This window comes from Diabrotica undecimpunctata, chromosome 9 (assembly GCF_040954645.1).
Source record: "Diabrotica undecimpunctata isolate CICGRU chromosome 9, icDiaUnde3, whole genome shotgun sequence".
In the NCBI taxonomy this organism is placed as follows: domain Eukaryota; kingdom Metazoa; phylum Arthropoda; class Insecta; order Coleoptera; family Chrysomelidae; genus Diabrotica; species Diabrotica undecimpunctata.
The window spans coordinates 133,296,692-133,314,694 of NC_092811.1; the positions used below are offsets into that span (position 1 = coordinate 133,296,692).

The 18,003-nt window shown below is 32.2% G+C and overlaps 1 protein-coding gene across 9 annotated transcripts in view; it reads right to left on the reverse strand.

Annotated features, from left to right (window-relative positions):
* The window catches only part of kek3 (leucine-rich repeat, immunoglobulin-like domain-containing kekkon 3 protein), a 680,415-nt gene that overhangs the window by 14,243 nt on the left and 648,169 nt on the right, over positions 1-18,003 (reverse strand). For 8 of the 9 annotated variants that reach the window (XM_072545350.1, XM_072545351.1, XM_072545349.1 and 5 more), the window contains 2 exons: positions 13,605-13,993; positions 7,349-7,503 (listed from right to left, as the gene is read on the reverse strand). In XM_072545350.1, the coding sequence (XP_072401451.1) occupies positions 7,349-7,503; positions 13,605-13,993 (544 nt within the window). The remainder of the gene's footprint in view (positions 1-7,348; positions 7,504-13,604; positions 13,994-18,003) is intronic. The other variant, XM_072545355.1, reaches the window with a different exon arrangement.

Below are 18,003 nucleotides of genomic sequence, written 5' to 3' on the forward strand. Positions count from 1 at the left end.
TTTGGTCATTTACGGATCTGACGAGATTGGACAACTTGGAGTGAGTAGTGAAGATGGTGTTGATGTTTAGAGGGTTAAGAGTTCTGCTGATCTTGCCAGTGACACATTTGATAAAAGGTAGAAAGATGTTTTTGAATGCTCCTCTTGATTTGTGTTTTGTGCTTGCTGTTTTCTAAGAGTGTTTGCTTATTGAATTGATTTCGGGAGGTGGAACGGGAAAAACGAGTTTTGATAATTGAATTAAGTTGTGCGGGGTGATGATGTGACTGGGTATTGAGATAACGGTTTATATGGGTGGGTGCTTCTAAAAAAGAACATCAAGGAATGGCAAAGACGCCTCAGACTCAACCTCCATCTTGAATTAAATACTGGGATGTATTCCATTCAGGTGGGACAGGAAGAGATCTCAAGTGTCTTTACGATGGAGTCAAATGACAAAGGTATTATCAACGTAATCGGCAAGAGGGTTTGAGATTTGATCAGGACAGGGGTGTTGTTTTGAAATGTTTAATGTAGATATCAGCTATGGTAGAGAGGGGAACTCATTGGGGCACCTTTTTTTTTGACGATAGAAACGATTTTGGAATAAAAAGTAAGATTTTGATTCTCTCCACGATTTGGATTTGTTTAGAGTCCAAGATGGAAATGGTTTGATCAATAGGAATGATCAAAGAAACAATGTCAAAACTAAGTAGTATATCTGAGGGTCAAATAGAAATGTTTTTCAGAAGATCAATGAAATGGAAAGAATTTTTGACAAAGGACAAGGCGTTTTCGGCTAATGGTTGTAAGGATAAGGCGAGATGTTTTGCCAATTTCTGATTGCCTCAGAGATAATTAATATTATTATTTCAAGATCTACAAATTTATTTTAATGATGACCACGATTATCCATTTCACACGCCTATCAAAGAAAATAGAAAGAGATTCCGTCCATAGACGATTGACAAAAAAGGATTAAAGACAACCATCTTTCATCCAGATAAGAATATTATTACCTTCTCTTCTGTTTTCGAATTTATTTCTTCTTTCTCTATAGGTAAGCACAGATTTTCTATCGTTCTCTAAAATAATAATAATTTCTCGCAGCTTCGTTAAAAAGTTGGCTTCACCGAATAAAAACTAAACTATATTCACAGTACAACAATATTGAAAATGTTAACACAAAATTTTCGCATTGAACATGACAGTTTGAATGTTTTAAATAAAATATTCATTAGGTTACAAAACGCAGTGAGGCGTAAATTTATTTTACGGTATTGGTCAAAAACGCATTGTTTTAACGAGTTTAGTGATGTGTATCACACTGCAGAAATGTAATAAACTATATTTAGTTTAGTTATGTAATATATTGTAATTTAGATAGATGGGAATGTCACGGGAAGTTGTAGGATTGTTCAGAACACATGAAAGATATAAAGATATGTGAAACTTCCTAGAAAGGGAAGGGAAAGATCTAAACAAACTGCAAAGAAAATGAAAGTGGCCATTCCGAGAAGAAAGAGATCAGAGTAGAATAAAATAGAATAAGAATATGCTTTATTGTCACTAAGAATTGTACAATTTTATGGACAAAGCTTACAAAAAGTCAAATAAACAGCAATAACAATTAAAATTTACTAAAATTACATGAATCGTCAATATCACAAAATAAAACATAATAAAATATATAATCCATTGCAAAATTTCACTAAATTGCATAATAAAACCTTACGAACTAGTTTACGAATAAGTTTAAGTTGCTGCATGTGATACCAAAATATATATGAAAATACTTTAGTTGCTTGTACCTAAACGTACTGTAATTTCTTAGTTATTCGTTAAAAAACTTTTCCACTGAATAATATGGTATTTCAGATAAATAGGCTTTTGTCAATTTACGGAACTTAAGGAAAGAAGTTGTAGATTTAATTTGCAAAGAGATATTATGGTAGTATAATTTTTTTCCGAATATAATATAGATTTCTTTATTAACTCAGTGGACGAGATCGGTAAATACACATCAAAGTTTAAATTTCTGGTTGATTAATCATGATTAGGACTTGCTGGAAAAACATGTAGGTGTTTACGAATTAAGCAAACAGTTTCTAGAATATATAGAGAGGGAAGAGTTAAAATCCCGTGATTTTTGAAGTAGCTTCTACAATGTGTTATTCTACTGAGGCCAAAAAGATACCGTGTTGCTTTTTTTGGTAATTTAAAAATAATATCAGATTGGGCAGCTGTACTAGAACCCCAAAAAGGAAGGCCTTATCGAAGATGAGACTCAAACAAAGAAAAGTATGTTATTTTGGAAGATGCTAAATTGATTTCCTTCGAAATAGATCTTATTGCATAGCATGCTGAGGCTAGTTTATTACTTAATAAATCGATATGAAGGGACCATTTAAGGTTGCTGTTCATAAAAATACCAAGAAATTTTACAGAATCAACAATACTGATCTTGCTGTTATTAAGAAGCAAGGGTTGAAGACCTACTTTATAGGATAATGCTACTGTCTTATCCACGTTAAAAGAGAGTAAATTAGCGTCGTTCCAGGTTTTTTTTAAGTAGATCAGAATTTATAATCGCAAGAAGAATTGAAATATTAGAGTTCCTCCAGGTAATACTTATATCATCAGCAAAAAGAAAAATTTTTCCATCGATTTTTAAGTTAGTGATGTCATTTATAAAGTTAAGAAAAAGTAGAGGACCCAGTACTGAACGTTGTGGTACTCCACATACAATGCTTTTGTGACTAGAGTCAGTATCATTTGCTCTAACTAGTTGTTGCCCATTCCCCAAGTAGGATTGCAAACATTTTAAAGAAATACCTCGAATTCCGTAGAAATTTGGTTTTTTTTATTAAAATTTCGTGATTTACATAATCAAAAGCTTTCGCATAGTCACAAAAAACAGTGGCAGTATAAAGATTATTGTTTAGTGCTTGATAGATCTCACGTAGTAAGTGTGTTAAATGTGTCTCACGTGATAAAATGTTGTTTTCAACGAGAAAGGACATAAGTCGGGCTTTTATAAGTCTCTCAATAATTTTGGATAGGACTAGTAGTAAGGCAATAGGTCTATAGTGGCCGACATTAGATTTTTTACCAATCTTATGAAGAGGAATAATAATGGCTGTCTTTAGGCACTCAAATAAACCTTTTTCACAGGAATCGTTAATTATTGAGACCAGGACTTCCAACACATTATTTGGGAGATTTAAGAAAATTTTTATGCATAGTCCATCAGTACTACAGGAAGATTTGCTTTTGATTTTGATTGTTTGGATCAGTTCAGATTTATCAACTAGTATTATAAAGAATGAATTCGAGACCTTTTTTGAATTGGAGAGATAGAAAAACGGATCTTGTTGTGGCAAAATAGCTGATGTTATATTTTTACTCACATTGACGAAATATTCACTTAGATTTTCAGGGTTTGGAAGAGAAAATGTTTAGTTTTATTTCGAAGATCGTTTATTATGGACGAAGTTTCATTTGCAACATTTTTAGAGCTTCCCAGACGATTCTTATAGTACATTTTTGTAGCTGTTTTGATAAGTTTTAGATAGATTCCTCTGGACTTGGAGATATATTCAGTGACAAAGACATTGGTAGTAAATTTCTTGATGTACAGTAGTGAACGTATATTCTTGGCTGATATGCCGATACCTTTGGTAGTCCAGCGTTTGTGAGTTTTTGACTTAATTGTAATTAAAGGAAATGGCTTATTGCAAATACAGACAAGCTTATCTAAAAAATCACAGAGGAAAAGTCCCACCCAGAAGTCAAGCTGAAATTTTGGAATTTACGAAAGTTTTGAGCAGAAAAAATCCTACCTAAACGTTGAATTTTCGAGGATTGTTTGTTAAGAGTGTTAAACTTGATATATATTGCTTCATGGTCAGAGAGTCCTGCATTAATAATTGTAGAAAGTACATAGAGATAAGAGAAATCTTAGACAATATAATCAATTATGGTAGATGTTGTTTTATTAATTCTTGTAGGAGAATTACCGTGCATTATGGAACAATGCGATTAACTATACGAATCGAATATATTGACGATAATTGAAGATAATTGGGTAGCACAAGCAACAGCGTAATTAATATTCAAGTTCAACAAATTTAGCTTAGTCTCCGCATAGAATCTTTCTGCTTTTATTGGGCAGGTCGTCTAACAAATTTAACAGGTTCTGAAAATATAGTTTCGTGGAAGAATCAGGTGATCTATAAATGCAAAAAATGTATAGATTAAGATTCTTCTTATAAACCAATGAAAACTCAAAAAAGGATTCATTCAACAGAAAGTCATATTTTGTTATGGGAGAGAAATCGTTACTTGTAGAAAGAATTATGGTACCAGCATGAGCTGAACTTGGACGATCATAACTAGGAATTGTGGTATATTTTTCTACAAAAAATGCTCGTTAACTTCAAGCCAGTGCTCCTGGCTCCTAATTCATCTGGTTTATATCTTATAGAACGAATATTATTCAATACCATACTAAAGTTGTCATCACTATAATAATTTGAGGTTTCTAGGCCTACAGAACACGTCCTATTATTTAAAAATTTCCTTTTGGAGAGGCAACGAAATAGCAGTTTCAGTGACTTTTCCTTGATTTTTGTAGGTGAATAATTCTTTCCTAAGTGATAAAGGACCTAAAAGCAGCAAGATCAGGTTCCACCTCAGTTGGACCAATTCAATAGGCATCGTTAAATTCTAGAAGGATTTTTCTTAGATCTTCAGTCTTAGGGAGAAGTCCTTTGGAAGCCAAAAAGAGTTTAACGCTTGTATTGGTGAATCCTTCGTAGCATACTGAAGCAGGTTGGTCGTGTAGAAAAGCAAGATGTAGCTTAATGGCTTTTAAGATATCCGGTTCCCTAAATCTTGCTAAAACATATCGACTATTCGAGTTATTAGTTAATATAACTCTTGGTAGAGTCAAATGATCTAGATTTATCGATGGTTCCAAAGTATCTTTCTTAATATAGTTAATATGAGAATGAAAAGCATTCTCAGATTTGCAAATTTCGATGGCCTGCTTATGTGTGACTATTTTTGTATTTTCCACATCACTTTTGTTGTTGCTTAAAATGGTAATTGGATTTTCCAAGCTAACGGGGCTTTTGATATTCTTCGGACTTATATTTGACTCAGATGAAGGCGTTGGTTGGGAATATGAAGATTCTGTAGCCATTTAATGTTTACACCAGGTGGCCAAATCTCCTAATTAAATAATTAGTCAATGGAGGTTTTAGATTTTATGCCTATTTTGAATGAGGAACCACTCGCTGTGTCGGCATCTTTAACGAAGACACAACATCTAATATATTCCTTGATACAGAGCTTCTCTTTAATAAAGTGAACAACTTGTATAGGGGTGTAAATTGGGATTAAGTTGGTAATAACTAAATAATGGCATTTATCTTTTGTAATTTTTGGCTCTTTCTTTGTTGATTCGAAATGTTGAATGACTTCAGTTTGAGTATCTGAGGTGGCATAAAATGTATTTTTCTTTAATACTTTTTTTTTCGTTTGTATAGTAGATAATTTGTTGGTAAGAATTCCCATATGATTAGATATTTCACTGATGTTTGAAAAGAGCCTTTCTATGCCCATCTTAATCTCAGTTGAATTTGAGTCTTCTATTTAAACCTTGATAGTGTCATCAGAACAGCCGAAAAATCTGACGATATATTGAAAATATCTTGTTCCATCTGCATTATAGATTTTAAAACATTGTCTGGATTTAGCAGGTTATTTATTTTATGGATCTCGTCAATTTTTTTTGTAAGATAGTCCAGTTTGTCCCCATTTTTGGTTAATAAATCGTACGTCTCAATGAGAACAGTTACTTGAATTACGGCTTCAAAGTTCTCTAAGGGTATTTGATTTTTTGATAAATTGGTAATTTTTTCATTTAAATATTTTAAGCTTCGCGAGTCACACCATGTAAAAAAGAATCTTAGATGGGAAAATTTTTTGTCCAAGAAGGCTTTTGTGATCGTTTTATTAAGTCCAGAGCATTTCATACAAAAATTTCTGCCAACAATTTATCACTGCAACCTAATTTATTATATTTGTCGGCTTCAGAGAATTCTGTAAAGCAGTTCTCGCAAATGTAGGTCATGGTCGAAGGTTAAATTTGCAATACTTAACTAGGACGGTGATAGTAAACAAAAAGCAAAAGTATGAATAAACAAATCGGGTATAAACTTACAACCAGTTTAGTCGTATCCACAACGCTCCAAAACAATAACAATAACAAACAAACACAATTGAGTAAGCCGAAAGCCGACCGTGATAACAAAACAATATAATTGAACACAACACAGTCGAAGACTAACTAAATGAAATGGTAATAAAACAAATATTATGGAGGATTTTGGAAATAATTGAAATGAATTCTTAATGATTTATAAATAATTAATAGACGTGGTTTGATGACTATATTGAAAGAAAAACTGGTTATACAAATAAAACTATTTACGTCTGTCACATTTAATATCTAGAGATGAACTGGTCACTGCTGTGTCCCTTGACTGGTTTTTTTTGACTCGTTCGGTGGAGGAGTGAAGGGCAACACACATCAGGGACGACGTTACATAAATTGCTCGAACAGCTTTAACAGCATTGTTACGATAGATGGTGACGTGTCGTATGACTCAGAACGGTAAACATGTTTATTACTAATATGCTTATTCATTCGAGTATTTTCTAGGTAATGCCTACCTGACACACGATGGGTCCCCCTTTGTTATAAAAACAACAATTCGAACCTTCTGGAGACGAGCCGATGTGAAAATACCAGTTTGCCGTTACCATTTCGCCGCTCAGTCTAGTCGAGAGGGCCGTCGAATTTTCGAGTCTGGCGGAACTGGGTATATAACAGGACATTTTATTTGGAAGAGGAACAGTTAATTTTGAAGATTCGCGCTCGCGATTTAATTGTAACGTTCGTCAAATACATTGTTGTACAGTGGTTTAATAAATTGATATAAATTATCGTGTTTTTTAATAAATTAAAATTAGAACAATATAATAAATTAGTAAAGAATTAATAAATAAAATAGAATAAATTAGAATTAAATAAAGTCGTAACAGTATTAAATATAAGAAGTGAAAGAAATCACGAGAAATCAGACAAGTCAAAAATATACAAGCTGGAATACCTAACAGATAGATTCAAGATAGCTATTTGGAATTAGAGAGGATTGGAGTGAAAAGATCAAGAAATAAACGACGGATTAAAAAAACCTTAAGAAAAATGTAGTCATTGTAAATAAAACAAAAAGAAATTTTAGGGAGCTGCGTCATAAAAACTGTGCTATATAATAGATATTTACAAAAGACCACTTACCTCTTTAGTAGATCGCCCCTCTCTAGTTAAATTCATATAACTATTTGACATTTTGTTGACCCTGTTTCTGTTCAAACTTGTAGTCATCGAGTACTTTGGTAAGTCGGCCATACATATTTCTTGAGTGCAGGGTATGCTCTCCCCTCCGCTACTACCTATAAAAAAGAAGATGAACACTTTTATTGTCATTTCATATTTTAATATGTGTCAAATATATCATGGCCACGCTTTTAAAGATACGCAGATATGCCTAAAATTTGGTCAAATGTATCTGAACATAAGGGTCTTATCGTGCTTGAATTGTGTGCAAAAGATGGATCAGATCGATTGAATAGTTTTTGCGAAATTTAATTTGTATGTAAGATTTTTTGAAAAATAAGTTAATTTTTAATCCTGATCAATTTGGCTTTATAAGAGAGAGGTCGACTGATGCCAATCTAGTTTTGTATGTCAATCATATACAGTAAGAGGGTTTTCAGACGAGGATACTGTATGCGAGATACTGTATGCGAGATACAGAATTTTCGATGACTGCTGTATCGGATTCACGGGCATGCTTGTCAGTATGAAAATAGTAGCAGTGCAGTGCGGTTAAATTTTTGGATTATGGATGTAGAAGAGTGTGTTATGCTGTGGTACATATTAAATAAAAAGAAAAAGAAACTCAAAAGAAGATGTAATTTGTGGGTTCATCCTATTGTAGAATTAAGAGAAACCAAGGGAACGTATAATTTGCTGTATCAAGATTTATTGCAAGATCCATCGAAGTTTTTTAACTATTTTCGAATGTCTGTGAAGTCGTTTGAAGAACTTCATAAAATTTTGGAAATTCAATTGAGTAAAAAAGACACAACTATGCGTAGAAGTATTTCATCAAAAAAAGGCTTTCTATAACTTTAAGTTAAAGTTAAAGTCTATGACTTAAATTTAAAATAAATCTGTGTACTTATCTCCAATTTGTAAATTGTTTACCTCGCCCTAAATAAAAAATGACCGTATTCCTTTCACAATAATGTAGTTTGATATTCGTTAAATAATCAAAATTCCAATTAGCAAACTTTTAAAACTAAACTGTATACGTATGAAACAAAATACCTATATATTTATAATAAAAACGTGTTTATTTCTTACCATATTCATTTTGCTGTACTACAGTCATGACCTCAAAATTTTCGCTTAGAATTTTCGACCCAGCACTGCTGTTTTTTATTTCTATTGCAGTAATCTGGCGATGCTGTATCCCATAGACAGGGATTTGATTGTACCAAACAAATAAATTTGTCATTATCAAATACAGCACGCTCCATTATTTAACTATATTCAGAAAACACCTTCTTTCTTTCGTTGCTCATTCACAATTATTCGACAGAAAATCGCGCGTCTATGGAATATGGTGCAAAAGTATTCGTGTCTGAAAGCGTTCATTTAACGTAATGGTTTTTCTGTATCTGGCATACGCATTCAGTCGTCGGCGACAGGAAGGTCCGAGATACTGAATTCGGTATCTCGCATACTGTATCCCTCGCGCGTCTCGTGTGAAAAGCTCCATTTCAGTCTATGTAATATCTGTGTCTCGGATACGCGTATCTCGGATACAGTATCCTCGTCTGAAAGGGGGCTAAGACATAACTTGCCTTGAAAAAGTACAGATATGTTCAGTAGCCTTATAAAATTTCATAAAACCAAGACAAAAACAAGAAAGTTTCCAGAAATTAAAAGAAATAGGCTGCACGATAAATTACTTCGAATATCTGAAAGACATTCATATAAAAGCTTAAAAAAAAACTGGTCCATATTTCTATTCGTTTTTGTGACTATTTATATTTATTCATATCGTGTCGATAAATAAGAAAATAGGGAAACCTGTTTATTTTACTAGTATTGTTGTTGAAAGTAAACTAATTATATTTATGAACTTCGTCTGCAGGTGGATGTTTTTCATGGATGTCTCATATTAAAATATGTTTAAAATAGCTTAATTCTTTAATACTCTTCCAGTTTAGATCATGTTTTTCTATCAATTTTCTAACATCAACTACTTTTTCTTGTTTTTCTTGTAAAGTTAATCTTTGCCTTTTAAAACACGTGGTCTAAGAGATTTATTTACTAAGAGCGGTTTCAACATCCTATCTCCTGATGTATTGCTACAAAATATATAATAATGTTACTCAATCTTTAGTTGTTTTATATCCACTTGCAGTTTTTCCATCCTTTGTGATGTATTTACGGTGGGTTAGTATATCTTCTACTGGCATCTCTTTAGTAGCTGAAAATTTTTTACCAGCTTGGGAAGTGGAAGTTTGTGGCTTTTACTGTGTCATTAACTTAAAAACCTGAAGAGCCTTTTCCTGGATTAAATAACGACTTACCGGAATTCTTCTTTTAATTAGTTCCTCAATCCAAATTGCGATGGCTCTTTCTGATCTTTCTAATAATACATCCCTTGAGAAAGATTGAAATTTGGCGCTTAATTTTATACCAGAAATTATTCTTCTTCTTCTTCTTTAAATGCCATCTCCGCAACGAAGGTTGGCAATCATCATGGGTATTCTGACCTTCGAGGCAGCTGCTCTGAATATTTGCCTTGTGCTGCAACCAAACCACTCTCTCAGGTTCTTCAACCAGGAAACGTGTCTTCTTCCTACGCTTCTCCTACTCTCTACTTTTCCTTGAATTATGAGTCTCAAGATGTTGTATCTTTCGCCTCTCACTACATGTCCGAGATATTGCAATTTCCTTTCTTTTATTGTATTTTCCATTTCTTTCTCTCTGCCTATTATCATTAACACTTCTGTATTCGTGACTCTATCTACCCATGGAATCCTCAACAATCTTCTAAATATCTAAATGTCCACATTTCAAACGCGTTAAGTCGATTTATTGTATTCCGGTTTAATGTCCATGATTCAGCTCCATAGTAGAGTACACTGTGTACATAGCATTTAATTAGCCTTATTCTGAGGGCCAATGTCAGATCTTTGCTGCATAAAATCTTTTTCATTTTCACGAAGTTGGCACGTGCTTTTTCAATTCTGACTCTTATTTCTGCAGTATAATCGTTATTTTCTGTTATTATCGTTCCCAAGTAAGTATATCTTCTTACTCTCTCAATCTGCTGGCCGCCTACCATTAATATTTCGTTTGTATTGTTGTTCTTGCTAATTTTCATGAATTTGGTTTTTTTTTGCTGTTAAGAGAGAGTCCGTATTCTCCACTATATCTTAATATTTTGTTCATTATTCTTTCTAAGTCTTCAAAGTTGTCGGCTATTAGGACTGTATCGTCGGCATACCTAATGTTAATTAAACTTCCGTTCACTTTTATGCCAACTGTCTCGTTTACCAAAGCTTGTTGTATAATTTCTTCAGAATAAGCATTAAATAATAACGGCGATAGTATGCAACCTTGCCTGACCTCTCTCCTTATCTCCACTTCTTCTGACACTTCTCTTCCAATTTTCACATTTGATCGTTGGCTGTAGTATAAATTTGATATCAATGTTACATCCCTCATATCCAGATTCTTGTTTTTGAATACTTCTATAAGTCGGTCATGTTTTCCCTTATCGAATGCCTTGTTGTAGTCTATAAAGCATACATAGAGATCTCGATTAATATCCAAACATCTTTGAATCAGCACGTTAAAAGAAAGTAGTGCCTCTCTTGTGCCCACTCCATTCCGAAATCCAAACTGGGAATCACTAATGTCCATCTCCAGCTTAGCGTGTATTCTATTATGGATGATTTTTAGTAGATAATCACTACATTCTTTGGCAATTTACTTTCTTTGGTAGACAAATAAATGTTGATGTCAGAATTTCACGTGGAATGATTCCTGTGGAATAGATTGTGTTCAGTAATTGGACTAAAAGATCTAGGTTTTTTTCATTGACCAGTTTTAGCAATTCACTTGGTATTTTATCTGGACCAGCAGCTTTATTATTTTTCATGGACTTTACTGCATGCATAATTTCTGACTTTGTTATTTCAGGTCCCTCGTCTTTACTCTGATTATCTTCATATATATATATATATATATATATATATATATATATATATATATATATATATATATATATATATATATATATATATATATATTTTGCTGTCTCTGGTCATGGAATAATTTCTCTTTGTATTCTTTCCATCTTCCTAATTTTTGTTCTGTCTCTACTAAAATGTTTTCTTATTTGTCCAATAGTATGCTTGAGATTTTCTGTTTTGCTACCCCAGCTAATTCTTTAACTTTCTTATGGAGATTGAAGTTATCATATTTGTTTTGTAAATCTTCTATTTCTTGGCATTTTCCAGCGAAAAAAGTCTCTTTAGCTTCTCTTATTTTTCTTCTTATTTGTTTATGCAACTGTTGATACTGAGTTATGTTGATATTCTTTTGCCTTCTTCTATCCTCCATCATTTCCAAGATTTCTTCTGTCATCCAATCTCCTTTCTTGCATCTGGTTGTTGTGAGTTCTTTGCGACTTGGTTCGATAATTGCATTTTTAAAGAATTGCCACTGTTGTTCTACATCACCATCAATTGATTCCGGTGTGAATTCTAGGTACGCATTAATTTCTTGTTTCAGTTTTTCTTTGACGTCTTCTGATTCTAATTTTTCTATGCTTAGTTTATCACTTTTGTAGCTTTTTTGTATCTTTTTTAAGTGAAGTTGGAATTTTGCTACAAGAGGATTGTGGTCCGACGCCACGTCTGCACCTGGGTACGCTTTCACCGATTGTATTGCGTTTCGGTATCTGTGGTTTATTAAAATATAGTCAATTTGGTTTCTAACGATTTTATCGACCTTGTCAGCTGGCGATTTCCAAGTGTAAACGCGTCGTTTAGGCAGTTTGAAGAAAGTATTCATTATTCGCAAGATTATGTTCTGGGCAGAATTCTATAAGGCGTTCTCCTCTCCCATTTCGAACACCGAGTCCATATGGTCCTACAGTAGACTAACATCTTCCTTCTCCAACTTTGGCGTTAAAATCACCCATGACTACTGTTATATCTCTAGGTGTTGTATTTTGTAGGGTTTTTTGAAGGTCATCGTAAAATTTTTCAATTTCTTTCTCTGTTTTATCGGCGGTTTAAGGTTTAATTTCTCATGTCTTGTCATCATTTGTATTAGCATAATTCTTTCCGATATTGGTATAAAGCCTACAGCTGATTTTGCAACTTTTTTACTGACATTAATTGCTACTCCATACCGATGTTGGCTGTCGGTACTACTAGAGTAGAAAAGTCAACCATTGGTTGTACTTAGTTCGTAGGAGTCGAGCCATCTTGTGTCACTTATTCCCAATATGTCGATCTGTCGCATCATTTCTTGTTCCATGTTCCTATACAGAAATTATAGATTTTCTTATAGCAACTTTATTCCTCTTAATTGCTCTTACAGTTGATTCACTTAAATTAAAATGTTTTGCAATTGCCGTAGATCCTCCTCCTTTTCCTAAGCGATCTAAAATAATTGCAATTTTCGTTTTTAATGTAATTAATTGTCTTTGATGTATTTTTTCTCCATTGCGCCAAAAAAAATCTTAAAAAAAGAAATAAAAAAAATTAGACTTACAATATTGAGATGGCGAAAACCTCTTCTAATGAAAAATAAAATTTTACGACACTCGCTTAAAACATTTCAATCCGAAAACCGTGCTGCTTATTATACTGCAACTTGGTATCAGCAAAATTTTAAACAACGTATTATAAAACGAAGCACCGCTAAAAGAAAAACTATTTTAAAACAATAACAAGTTATACCTTTCAATGCGAAACTCGCAATGATGTAATAGGATTACATCATGTAACAAGGGAATCCCCGAATTATAAAGGCTCACTTTACTGACATCTGGATGTGAATAGTTAATATTTAATTATAGAAATTTTTGGATGAAATACAAATCGCAAGCACAACTTTAAAATCACATAAAAATAATCCGCATAAAAAGAGACCTTACTGTATATAGGTAACAGCTTTGAAGAGGAATTCCAGGTTGACTTTAGCTGTACTGACTTTTCCAAAGCATTTGATCGGGTTTACCTTTGAGCAAAATAATGAGTTTGACGTTTTTAAAAATAGTTCCACTAAAAAATTGATGAATCTCTAGATGAGAGTTTTTTTGTATTATCTCATACTACATATTTCAGCTGTAAACCCATCTAACTTCAGAAATCGTTTTCAATAATTTTGAAAACTTTTACGGTCGACTGTATGATATATACACAATTAAAGATCAACTTAAAATATTACTCACCATATCGACTTTCATGCAACAGTGGAGTCTGACTATCATTACTTCTATACCGCGCAGAATGTAGTTCCTTCTTCCTCGGTAACGTACAAAATATCTCATTTATATCCGAAGTACTTCCACTCGTACCCTTCGCTTTGAGTACGTTGCTCTGATTAATCTCAAACGATTTACTTTTCGGCGAGATCTCTATCAGATCAGGAAAATCTTTCTCTCTATCTTCCACTAGCCTGGAGAGCTCTTTGTTTAAGTACACGGAAGACGTGGCTGGAGGTAAGTACCGTTTGGTGGTTGTGGGACAGTAAATAGAAGACGAAACGCTCGGTGATGATACAGGAGTAGAGTACTGGCTGTAGGTGCCGCAAGTTGTACTGCAAGTTGTGTTAACGCTGCTGGAATGATGAAAAAAGAGTATTAGTAATTAAAAATTAAATGATACAATGTTAAAAAAAGTAAAAAGTCACTGTATTTTTTTATTCCTCACACCGTCACTTTAATGTAGAAATAGCTTTCTTCTTTTTCTTCTTCATTTCAGGCTGTATCATTTGGGTTATATTCATTTTTGCCTAGGAGCTGAACAACTGTTTTAGCACTAAACGGTCTCAAATTATCCCATGCATTGTTCTCAGTTGTCATTGAAATCATAGATATCCAATAATTAAATATTTCGTAATCTTATAATAATAAATATTGAATTTATTAAATATTGTCATAAATAAGTACTCGTTCAACACCTTAAAGTTTTTTATTTGGTTTTAAGTAGCTGAAGTACTAAATTTATAATATGATTGTGTTTATATTATATTTATCAAACATTTGTCACCAAGGGAGAATATTAGTTAAATCTAAAGCAAGGTTCTTAAATATATCAAAGCAGTGCATAATTTGTGACAAAAATGAAGCGAGTTTGATGTAGTAAAATATTTTTTTAATCTCAAGTTTGAAAATATTTGTTTCTATGTAAAACCAAATGATCAAAATAGACTATAAATATTTTTATCTTTTCCTTTCTGGTTACGACCTTTAAAATACACATTAAGTGAGTTTATATTGCTAAATATTTTCTGCTACATTTTCCTCTTCTTACCACATCCTTTTCCAAACTTCTTATTTTAATTAAGAAAGATTAAAATTTTTTTAACTAGAAGCGATCTTAAGTTTTTATTATATAAATCCAATAACCAGTCTATTGTCCTTAACAGGGATTTACGGGAAGCCAACAATCGCAAATGAGGATATTGATCCCTTGTCGGCCTCTTTACGGTCAAAAGACATTGATAGATTGCATCCCCACAAATGTGTTAAAAGGATTTTGAGATTAGTCACTATATACATTATAATACACACACATTATATATATATATATATATATATATTATATATATATATATATATATATATATATATTATATATATATATATATATATGTATATATATATATATGTATGCATATATATATATATATATATATATATATATATATATATATATATATATATATATATATATATAATATAAGTAAAATGTAATGGCATGTCTCGCAAAACAGAAAACCAAAAAAGGTATATCGATGGAAGGCAACCGTATATACGTATTTCTGACTATTGGTCGTCTTCAGTACCGTGCAGCCAAGCTAGAAAAGGAGCATGTTAACTTTGGAAAGGATCACTATATATATATATATATATATATATATATATATATATATATATAATGTGTGTAATCTTACAGTAAGAGTTCTGCTTGTTATTGATTTGATTTGTTTATCAATTTTATTAGCAATATATCACTTTATTAAAAAGTTAAGAGAACTGGTTGCTTCTTTAATATATTTACACAAGAAAGAAATAATGGCGGGTGTTTTTGTGCCCTTACTTGCCTTTAAATGCTGCAAGAGAGACAAATTAAAGAATGTAGAATTAAAAAACGGTTTATCAAAAAGACTAATACTAATACAGAAGAGTTGAATGTCAGTGGTATTTGTGAGGTTATTTACGACTGAGGTTATGTACAAATGGACCGAATGATTGTTCTTAAGAAATGTGGATGTTATTTGTAGAAAAATATGTAACTTTAAAATTGTTAACCGAAAATTAGGTTAACAGGTAGATGTTCGATTGTTCCATTATATAATTATGAAGATTATTAAATAACTTGAGTCTTAGATGGGAAAAAGATTCACTAAGGCGGTAACTTATGGAATTTTCTAATATTGCAGCAAAGAGAACTTTATTTTTAAGAAATTATATTGCCTAGAAGAAAGCAACTTTATATAAGTATGTCTTCATTGATGAAACATGGATCTTACCAAATAGAACAATATGTCGTTCATGACAAGTAAAAGATTTGACTTCACATTAGTCAATTCGTTAATTAATTATTATTATTATTATCAGTATTGAGTTTGTCATTGTATTATCCACTGATTCATCTTTATCGTTCTTAGAGGTGCTCATAAAGAAAACCAATTTCAAAGTTTCCATTACTCTGTTTAAGTGAAAATCAACCGTTACCAATAGCTTCGTGCATGCCAACTTCCTTCATCTACATTCAAAAATGACTTGGATTATTACTACTCTTGTTTTCAGACCAATACGCCTTTGCGACGATTGAACTAGATGCGGTGAACTTTCTTCTTCAAAACTAGCCCTAGTTCAAAATGATAACCGCGAAAATCATGTCAATATCCTAGGCATCTATTTTCTGTTGAATCTCTATCCAAAGAATCGGATTCTCATTGTACGAGATCTGTTCTTTCTTATATCAATGGCGTCACTGACAAAATGGGCAAAGTACATCAATTTACCTATGTTTGGGAAAGTTGTAACGAGTCCGTCACTTCAATAATTCTTTATTCACTTTAAATAAAATTTTTAAATCCATATCCTCTTAATAATTTCCTTAATTCTTAAATTTTAAGTTGGTATTCAACAGAGACACCAAGCGTCTATATTTGCAATCATAGTTTAGCTAACTCAAAACAAGTGCTGATTGCTCACTTCTGCTTCGACGTTCGGTAGAGACACTTGGGTTTAGAGGTAGGGGCCAGAGAAGGCATAAAAGGTTTTTATTTAGAATATTAAAATTTTTTTTAAGAAGAAGTTGCAGGAAGTTTTGGTTTGGTTTTTTGTGTCCTGTTGGTTTATAACCACTCTGAGCCGGTAAGTTTATCCAATTATCAATAAAATGAAAGTATAAAAACCATCAGCCATTTTTGAGATCCTACAGTATTGTCATTTTTCATTTGATTCGATATATTTATCTGAAATGTTTCCCATCATTTCATTAAGAAAATTCAACATGTAAATCGAAGGTGTTATTGATATAAAATCATATGTATTTTAATTTTACTTCCCGGCCCTAAAAACCATAATTATCTATATTTAAAACAATTTATTATCTATTAAGAGTATCGATAAAAATAGTTTGTCGTATACCGTTCATTATATTATAAAATATATTATTATCCATATCATGCTTTTCGTTAAAATTGTCGATATAATTAATCCATTTTACTTAAAATACGGTCAAGCCATACGAAGGTCACATCATTTACAAAATCATTAAGTTTTTGCCTCCACACTTCATAAGTAACCTTTATAAAACCTTTCAAGGTTCATAAACCTTGTTTTTTCCATACTCGGTATCAAGAGTAAGAAAGAACTGTAAAACAAATGTTTTTTTAGCCTACCTCTGGGAGTCAAGCAGAAGTCCAGTGAAGAATGCTTGATTTTGTTTTTTTTTGGATGTTTCAAGAAGAATTTTTAAGTTAATACCTGGTCGGAACTACACCTGGTTCCAGAGTTGATTTTTTTTTTGACGTGGCTGTTCCCTAGAGGTCCAAATCTGGCCTTGTTATTCTCGGATAATTTGAGAAAGCAGCGAGAAGTATCTTCCTCCTTCAGAATATAAAATCTCGTAAACCTGTATTAAGTTTATTAGTTTTAATCTTTTTTATATTTTTTTTTTACTTTAAATCATACTATTTTAAAATAATAATAAAAAAACCATCAGTTTTTTTTTCTAAAATAATATTTAATCATATTTAGGGACTAAGTAGGTTGAGGTTTTAAATCCTCCCGTTTAACTCATTTGTACGATTTCTTGTGTACACATTTAATCTGAGAGTTATTTTTTGATATTTTATTATTATTATATATTTAAACCTTTGGACATCTATCCCTTCAGGATAGTGTCCTTATTACTTGTTAAGACATTTAATTGAAAGCCGAAATACAGAGTTACATCTCTAGTAGGCAAGTAAATTACCTTTTTAGGTATCGTCATTAAATTTGTTCCTATATTTTATTATTTGTAAATTCAGTTTATCAAGGATCAGTTGTGTGTAACCAGGGTATTTTTCTTTGTATATAAGTAACTAGATTAACTGTACATAATTGG